The sequence below is a fragment of the Lycium barbarum genome, chromosome 4 (assembly GCF_019175385.1).
Source record: "Lycium barbarum isolate Lr01 chromosome 4, ASM1917538v2, whole genome shotgun sequence".
Classification (NCBI taxonomy): domain Eukaryota; kingdom Viridiplantae; phylum Streptophyta; class Magnoliopsida; order Solanales; family Solanaceae; genus Lycium; species Lycium barbarum.
This window is the reverse complement of record NC_083340.1, coordinates 73,323,069-73,332,566: the sequence shown is the minus strand read 5'-3', so window position 1 is coordinate 73,332,566 and position 9,498 is coordinate 73,323,069. Positions and strand designations below refer to the sequence as shown.

Below are 9,498 nucleotides of genomic sequence, written 5' to 3'. Positions count from 1 at the left end.
CCAGCAGAATCAACAGCATCACCAACTATGGTGGTTTCTATTGTTGCTTCAGTGATTTCATTTGTATTTTCTGGTAAATTAGACATAGCAAAAAATGTAAAGCAAGTAAATAGAGATGTAACATGTAAAAACAAGAAAAAAAGCCTGATCGAGCTGCTGTTTTAAGCCTGACCTGATACCATGTGGAAATTAAAAGAAGAACAATGTAAACAAATCTTTCTTGCTTTGATTGATGAATTTAAATCTGTACATGTCCTATATTTACACAAGTATGGGAGCATCTTCTCCATAACAGAAATGACACTTGTCTATTTTCTATTTGCTAAAGCTCTAACAAACAAGCAATAATTACAAAGAATAAAATCATTACAATGTATATATACAGTTGTGACGTTTTTGCACAGGCTTTGGACCTTTATCTTCTATTTCCATCTGATAGTTGACAGATTCATTCAGCCCAGTACTTGGCCCAATAATGAAGAAATATTCAGAGGCCCAAGTTGTGAATAATACCCCTCTTGTATTCATTCTTCATTTTCACTTGTAACCTTTACAATGTTAAAACCCTAGCCACCGTCTTCTTCTTCATTTGATAGCCATAACCAAAACTTCAAATCCAATTCAAATTATGTGATGAGCGCGAAATGTCCAAATACCACAACAGTGTTTGTGTAAAGTTCAGAATTTTGAGGCTTTCTAATACTAATCAACACTAACTATATTTTTTCGTTTTTTAATTCAACTTTCTTAATCCAACCCCAAACCACCCTTTTTTGTTTGTTTGTTTCCCATCCGGTGTTCGGTATCCGCATTAGGGTCCGACTAAATTCGGATTCGTACCGGGTAATCCTATTTGGGGGGCAAAGGATTTCCTAACAATGATGACTCCGTACCCAACAAGACTCGAACTCGAGATCCCTTGATTAAAGATGAAGCAGTACCAGCCATTATAAGCCTAACCTTGTTGGTGCAAACCACCCCTTGGTATTTAAGAAGGATAGAAAACTACTGTTATAAACAACAAATCAAGAAGAAAAACATACATAAAAAGTACTGGCTCCTCAATCTTTTACGCGTTGGCCATTTCTTTTCAAATAATTTATATTTATACACCAACACAGACACGGAAATCTGCCTAATTTCTTTTATTTAAAACAAGTTTTGTAGATTTATCAACAATTCTTCTCTCTTAGTAGTATTTGTCTTTTGGTTTTGCCTTCATCAACCATAAACCCTACATTATAGTAATTCTTAAAAACTCTACTATTTTTCCTTCGTCTATAACTTCAAAAAACAAGAGGATTTTCTTTTATCAACTATCATCCCCACGTTTAGCCTATTTCTTTGTTGGTGGTTTTTCAGGCTATATTTGAGGAGGTTTTGGTTTCCACCCACGTCCTCTACTTTCTTGATTTTTATACCGTTTTTATCTATCCAAAAATCTCAATTTCCTTGATAAAAATCAATTCTTTTATCCCTTTTCTTTTCTGGGGTTCTCTAATTCTTTGTTCAAATTACAGTTGTGCAAAAAAAAGGAGAATAAATCAGTAGAATCCCCAAGATCCTGTGTTCCCAAAATGTTTAAAGTTGGGATGTTTGTGTTATTATTTTTAAGCTGTGTTGAAGGGTTAGGAGTGAACTGGGGAACAATGGCAACACACAAATTGCCACCAAAAACAGTGGTACAGATGTTGAAAGACAATGGTATTCAGAAAGTGAAGTTGTTTGATGCAGATCAGTCTACTATGAGTGCACTTGCTGGTAGTGATATTGAAGTTATGGTTGCTATTCCTAATGATCAGCTTTCTGCTATGAATGATTATGATCGAGCTAAAACTTGGGTTAGACGCAATGTCACACGTTACAACTTCAAAGGAGGTGTCAATATCAAGTAAGATTACACTTCTTTTTTTTGTGGTTTGCTTTTTGCTTACTTAACTGCAATTATTCCAATCATTGTGGTTTGCAATTAGTTATGAGTTATCTTGTTGTTAAGCTGGAAACTTTATGTTTGCCCTTTTGTTTTACTCCCTCCGTCTCAAGTTGTTTGTTTGGTTTTTACTTGACGCGGAGTTTAATAAAGTGAAGAAGGCTTTTGAATCTTGTGGTAGTGTTAAATTAAAGATATGTAAAATGTACCAAAATAAACTTTAATCTTGTCGTCTTAAACATGTCATGTCGAAAGTTGAAATTAAAGAATTTTCCAAAAAGGAAATGAAACATTTTTTTTAAACGGACTAAAAAGGAAAGTAAAACAAACAAATTGAAAAAGAGGGAGTCATCTTGTTCTGCTTGTTACTCCCTCGGTCACAATTTAGGTGGCAATGTTTCATCACTAGGCACAAAGTTTGACAAAGAAAGGAAGACTTTTGGAATTTGTGATCTTAGACAAACCTTAGACATTTGTGTGGCTTATAAATCATTTTACTAAGGGTAAAAGTAGAATTTTAAAGTTAAATTATTTTTAATTATAGAAAGATAACATTCTTTTATAGACAGACTAAAATGGAAAGTATGTCACATAAATTGGGATGGAGGGGAATCTTTGTGTATGCCCTTTTTGATTAGTGTAATCTTGTTTTTAAACTTGATGTGTTTTATGGTTTATACTGATGATCTGCACCGCGTTGAGCATAGCAGCTTCTCTTGTGCTTTAAAAGCAAATTATATGCGGGATATGCTATGCTTCAAAGGCTTTCTTTGAAATATGTATTAGAGGAGCTTAAGAAGAAATGGCTTTGCAGATAAACTTAGGCGGTAAAAGGGAAAAAGAAAAAGAATCTTTGCCCCCCTTCAATGCTATGTTTTCGTATGACAGCATCGCCATAGAGTTGTTCCTTTGGTTGCTCATAGCTCATAGAAAGGTTGCATAGACTCCCCCTACCCCCACATAGGTTGCATAGACTCCCCCTACCCCCGCATTAACCAGGCATTATTTCTTTCACAGTTTAAGTCCTTTTTAGAGCATAATCTTTTATCCAAATTGTTCTTCAAAAAAAACTGTATTCTGCTTTTCCCCATTCGGATGTAGTTATCCTAATGGGAGAACCATTGCTAGTATTTGAAAAGGTTAAGAGCCTGAACCATTGGTAGTATATGTTTCTGTTAGTATTCATTTTCAGTTCTTTTTTTTTTCTCCTTTTGGCTGCAAACAACCATTCTTCTACTGGACATGGTCTAGTGCGAGACTGTACAAATATTAAGCAGAGAATGTTTTATTTCAAAAGAATAGTGCAGCGGGGTTATTGAAGTGCAGTAATGTGATTATTCTCTTCTGTATAGCTTCTTTTTGTCACTTTCTGGCTACTTTGTGTATTCACTTTCTTTCGAACTGAAACGTCGAGTCAATTTATTTCCTTTTGAACTGAAACATCGAGTTTGACTTTCGAAATTAAGCTAGTGCTTGGTTGAAGTTATGGTTATCTTCTGCGTTCAAGCCCTGCCATAGATAAAAGCCCGATATCTAAGTGGAAAAGGGTAGAGGGTGGGTCCATTATCCAAAGTTTTGAGCCGTGCGCCTCCATTGACCCTCGGGAGTTTCTCGGTTATCGAGAGAAAAAAAGAGAACATAAAAAAGAAAAAACAAGTGATGGTTAGCATAATCCTTTACGAAGTGAAGGAAAATAGTGAGTTACATCTAAGAAATCCTATTGCTTGAAGTTTTATGGCTTTGAAATGCTATATATCATACTATGATCAAACAATTACTTGACTTTAAACGCCAAACTATGCACTTGATTATGGAGAAGGTATAAAATTTTTATTGTTTTTAAGGAACTCTTCAAACTGTACTTAATTTCTTATCCTTGTATGAGAATCTTTTTTCATCTGTACTGGATCTTTAGATTTGTCATTCGAAGTAGTGAAATCTGAAACTATGTGATGCTATAAATGGTCCTTGAAATTGAAGATATTGTAGGTTGCAGTTCGTAGACGAATTTGTGCACCAACTTACTCCCTAGCCTTCTCATTGCTACTTACTGTTCAAAGAAAAGTGTGTAAAAGCATTTCAAACTTTTATCTAGCTGATTACTGGATAATTTTCTTCTGCAGATATGTTGCAGTTGGTAATGAGCCTTTCTTGACATCCTACAACAACTCCTTTCTCAATACGACCTTCCCAGCACTTCAGAACATCCAAAATGCTCTAAATGAAGCAGGACTTGGGAACTCCATTAAAGCAACTGTACCTCTAAATGCTGATGTTTATTTCTCTCCAGACAGCAACCCCGTACCGTCAGCCGGGAGATTCCGGAAAGACATCAATGATCTAATGACCCAGATTGTTCAATTCATGAGCCAGAACAATGCACCTTTCACAGTAAACATTTACCCCTTTCTAAGTCTTTACGCCAATGAGCATTTCCCCGTTGATTTTGCCTTCTTTGATGGAGCCAGTAACCCCATTGTTGATGGTGGAGTCACATACGCCAATGTTTTTGATGCCAACTTTGATACCCTGGTTTCAGCCTTGAAAGCAGCAGGTGTTGGCAATATGACCATTCTGGTTGGGGAAGTTGGATGGCCCACAGATGGTGACAAAAATGCCAATGTCAATCTTGCTTATCGGTTCTATAAAGGACTGTTAACCAGGCTTGCGGCCAACACAGGAACCCCTCTTCGCCCTGGATATATTGAAGTTTACTTGTTTGGGCTTATCGATGAGGATGGTAAAAGTACTGCTCCAGGTAACTTTGAGCGTCACTGGGGAATCTTCCGCTATGATGGACAGCCAAAGTTTGCCATGGACCTTACGGGTCAGGGACAAGATAAGTTTCTTGTGGGTGCACAAAATGTAGAATATTTATCCAAGAAATGGTGCATGCTTAATCCGAATGCCAAGGACTTGAGCAAACTTGCAGATAACATCAACTATGCATGCACATTCTCAGATTGCACAGCATTAGGATATGGTTCTTCTTGCAACGGTTTGGACGCCAACGGTAATGCATCATATGCATTTAATATGTATTACCAGGTTCAGAACCAAGGAGATTTCAGTTGTGGTTTTCAAGGTCTCGGAATGCTGACGGATCAGAATATATCTCAAGCAAACTGTAACTTTACCATCCAGATTGCTGCCTCTTTCTCTCCGAAATTACTGCCTGGGATTATCACATTTCTAACTGCCTTCACATTTGTTTTACTATAGATTTCTTTCTGTAAATTATTTATTTGCAAGAGTGGTTATATTCGAGATTTCTGGCTACTTCCATCTAGTCGATGCTTTAATAAAATGATCTTTATTACGTAAAAAATGTTCAGATGAGGTTTTCGTTTCAATTATTGGTTTCCACTTGGTGATTTGATGAACATCGTCTGGTAGTTGTTTTTACTGTGTACTTCTTTGGGAGATTTCTACTGTAGAGACATTTAGGGCCTGTTTGGAAAGCCACTGGAATTGGGTGTAATTACACAGTTTGACATGTTTGTTTGACCAAGTAATTACACTTTCCAATTCTCAAGGTGGGGGTGGGGAGATTTGAGAATACGGTGTAATTATACCTTGTAATTACAGGGTTACGTTTTAGTTTATTTTAATTTCTTTTTATTTTTAATTTATTTTTTATTTTTATTATTTTATTTTATTTTTATTTTTACTTTTAATTTTAATTTTATTTTATATTATTTATTTTTCATTTCCTTTCTTCTCATTCTCAATCTTTACTTCTTGTGGTTTCATGTAATTGCTCGTATTTTTTTTTATTCATTTAGCATAACCGTATTATTCTAATTTTTGAAACTACATCTCTTAATGTTGGAAAGAATAAGTCATTAACAAACATAATTGATAACAAGTATACAACAGACATCTCCCCAAAACATACTGCAAGGAATAGGAAGGAAAGCAGGCTAGACAAGCAAAGAGATAAAAGTGTACCTCCTAAGATAGTGGGAGGTGTACAAACAAGGAAAGCACTTGCCATGTCAACCTCTCAATGAATTGTTCTCTCATTTGGAATATTAGGTCTGTTAACACTCAACAAGCCTTTGAAAGAGTAGTGTTGTTACATAGGCAAAAACAATTCAATGTTATCGCTTTAATGGAACCTTTTTAGTATGTTAGGCATATTGAAATGTATAGGCTATGGCTTAATATGGAGATTGCTGCATACAATATAAATGGAAAGATATGGATTTTTGTGGAAGCAGGAATACAAGTGGAGGTTTTAAAGGACACTGATCAACTATTGTCTTTTAAACTCACTCACTTAGATGGAGGGCAAGAAGTTGTTATGACTGTAATTTATGCAAGCACTGACAAGGATACAAGGAGGACACTATGGGATGATTTGTATGACATTGCTTCACATGTAAATCTCCCTTGGCTGGTAGGGGGGATTTTAATGTGATTACTGAGGCTGTAGAAAAATATGGTGGACTCCCAGTTCAATTTACAGAGACAGGGGACTTCAGGCATTGTATTGATTCATGTCAGCTAGTTGATCTTGGTTTTACAGGGAGCATTTACACTTGGTGGAATGGAAGGTCAGATGAGGCATGCATTTTCAAAAGGCTAGATAGATGCTTAATCAAGCACTTCAGAATACCTTTCCAAATCTTGAGGTAGAGCACCTTACCAAGCAAGGATCAGATCATTCACCCTTGCTGATAAGTTTAAAACAGGATAGTAGACTAGTAAAAAAACCTTTCAGATTTCTTAACTTCTGGGTGGAGCATGAGACTTTTCAAGATGTGGTTAGAGACAATTGGACCTCAAACTTTGGCTCAGATCCTTTTTATAATTTTCACAACAATTTGAAAAGAGTGAGCAAGGCTCTTGCTAAGTGGAGCAAGGAGACATATGGTGATATTTTAAAGCAAATTGCTACTTGGGAGGAGGTGGTGCAGATACATGAGCAAGAATTTGAGCAAAATCCCAACAGTTTGAATAGGCAAAGATTACAAAAAGTACAGGCTGAATTGATAAGATTTTATGCTATTGAAGAAAAGTTTTGGAAGCAGAAGGCAGGATTGCAGTGGTTTAAAGATGGAGACAGAAACACCAAATTTTTCCATGCTCATGTAAATGGAAAAACAAGAAGACTGCAGCTTAAAAGAATCCAGCACAGTAATGGAGTCTGGGTGGAAACTGAAGAAGATATTGCTAATGAGGCCATTAAATTCTTTTCAAGCCAATTCAGGGAAGAAACTTGGACTACTGATTTTGAGATGCTGAAACATATCCCTAATTTGATCAATGATGCACAAAATGAAAAGCTAAATGAACTTCCAGAAGAGGATGAGGTAAAAAAGCTTGTTTTCGGCCTAAATGCAGATAGTGCTGGAGGTCCTGATGGCTATATAGGTAAATTCTTTCAAGCATGTTAGGAGATAATTGCAAAGGATTTGACCATGATGGTGAGGGCATTTTTCTGTGGACATGAACTACCTAGGTACATCACTTGTACTAACTCAGTTCTAATTCCTAAGAAGAAAGAGGTATGCACTTTCTCAGATTTGAGGCCTATCAGTCTGAGCAACATTACCAACAAAATTTTCTCTAGAATAATTCATGAAAGGATGGTATTGTTATTACCGAATCTCATTTCACCAAAACAATCAGGATTTTTCAAAGGTAGAAGTATTGTAGAGAATATACTACTGGTGCAGGAGATAGTTCATGATATCAGGATTAGGGGTAAGCCTGCTAATATGGTCATTAAGCTAGATATGGAAAAGGCATACGATAGGGTCTCTTGGTTATTCCTGACTAGAGTTATCAGAAAAATGGGTGTTAGACCCCGTATTTTATACGTCGAATTATTCGCGAAGGAATCGACGCGAGTTAAAGACGGAACCCTTCCCGGACCCGAAATAGGAACCCTTAATCCTAAATTTCGAAATTAGGACTAGGTTTTTATAGATTTTTTTCTTAGTACAAAAATATTAGTGGAAGACTTATTACACATTTTAATATTGGCAAAGCATGCTAGTGGTATACATTTCAACTCATTATTATAAGAAGGCATGCTATTACATGTTGGAAGACTCATTACACACACTTAAATATTAATTCATCTAATGCACATGCAATTGTAAAATAGACAATTAAAAATTGAGAAGTGAGGAAGTGAGTAGTGGGGAATATTTCTTGAAATTTTGCTCAAGACCATGTGATTGGCTCAAAGCCATGAGGGGGACATGTGGCCAACACATGTGCATCATATTTAAACCCATTTGTTGACCAAAAATCAGATTTACCCTCACTCCATCTTCAACACAACAAAGTAGAGAGAGAGAGAAAGCACAAGCCATGGCATTCGGCCATGGCTAAGGAAAAATAGAAGCTTGAGTTGTTGATCCAAAAATCAGATTTTCAAGGTAATTCAACCCTTTAGAAGTCCCTAACAACGTGAAGGTGATCATTAGATAGCAAGAGCAAGAATTAAGTTCAAGACTCAAACCCTAGCCAAGTTGAGAAGTCAAAGTGCCAAGGTAAGGTTTAGCTTCTTTTGCATGTGTTGAGGGTGGTGTAAAACGTGTGTTTGAGGTGTAAATATAAGTTGCATGCATGAAACTATGTGTGTTGATATTGAAGTATGGTTGTAACTTGGTAAACATGAATTGCATGCATGAGATTTCGAATGTTGGTGTTGGAATGTTGTTGAACCGTGTGGATTGTTTTAGGATGAATTTTGAGGTGTTGTGAATATGTAAATGTACATTGCATGTATGAAATTATGAATGTTGGTGTTGAAGTATGGTTATAGCCGAAGGGGCTGTTTTAGAGGTGATTTGGATATGTTGTGCATGTGTAAATGTGAATTGCATGTATGAAATTGTGTGTGTGTTGATGTTGAGGCCTTGTAGAAGCCGTAGGGGACTGTTTGGTGTGGGATAATGGACTGATTTTATTTAGTAATTATGGTTGTGGCTATCCTAGATTGCATGGCAAAAAGAATGAAAAGAATTGGAAGGTTAAATGTGAAGTTGTGTTGATATGAACATGTTGTTGTTTTGTTGAATTATGGCCGTGTAGTGGACTGTTTTTGTGGAAGATAGTGAACTGATTTTAATTGGTATTTTGATGGTTGTTGTCATGAATTTTATGATGCGAATGAAGGTATTTAATGGTTTGAGTTGGAACTAAAATTGTTTATAGGTTGTTGTAAGGTTATAGTGTCGACAATGTAGCTATTTGCGTACGAATTTGGTGATATATTTATCGTGTGACTGCTGGTCGTATTTTACTGAAATTATATGAAAAGAAGACATGAAATAATGTGTAAGAATCATATGTGGTTTTCTTGGTATGTTCGTAAACGTTTGCAAGAATTCCGGGCACCTTTATGTTGTTGGTTAGGGACTGTTTTGGACGTGTTGTGGTTAGGAACTGTTTTGGACGTGTTGTGGTTAGGAACTGTTTTGGACATGTTGTCTTCTTTAAATTGGAAATACTAATGATAGTTAAGAATATATATTGTATTTACGTTGTTTGGGTTGTTGTAAAGTTGTTACACGAAAACGTTAAGGCTACGGATTATTAGGAGTAAC

At 36.1% G+C, this 9,498-nt stretch overlaps 1 protein-coding gene across 1 annotated transcript; it reads left to right on the top strand.

Annotated features, from left to right (window-relative positions):
- The first annotated feature begins 1,014 nt into the window (after positions 1–1,014).
- On the top strand, positions 1,015–5,258 carry LOC132636086 (glucan endo-1,3-beta-glucosidase 8-like). The gene is made up of 2 exons (XM_060352760.1): positions 1,015–1,891; positions 4,054–5,258. Exons 1-2 carry the CDS (start codon positions 1,578–1,580, stop codon positions 5,150–5,152), a joined length of 1,413 nt encoding a protein of 470 aa, XP_060208743.1. The 5' UTR covers positions 1,015–1,577; the 3' UTR covers positions 5,153–5,258.
- Positions 5,259–9,498: the final 4,240 nt, after the last annotated feature.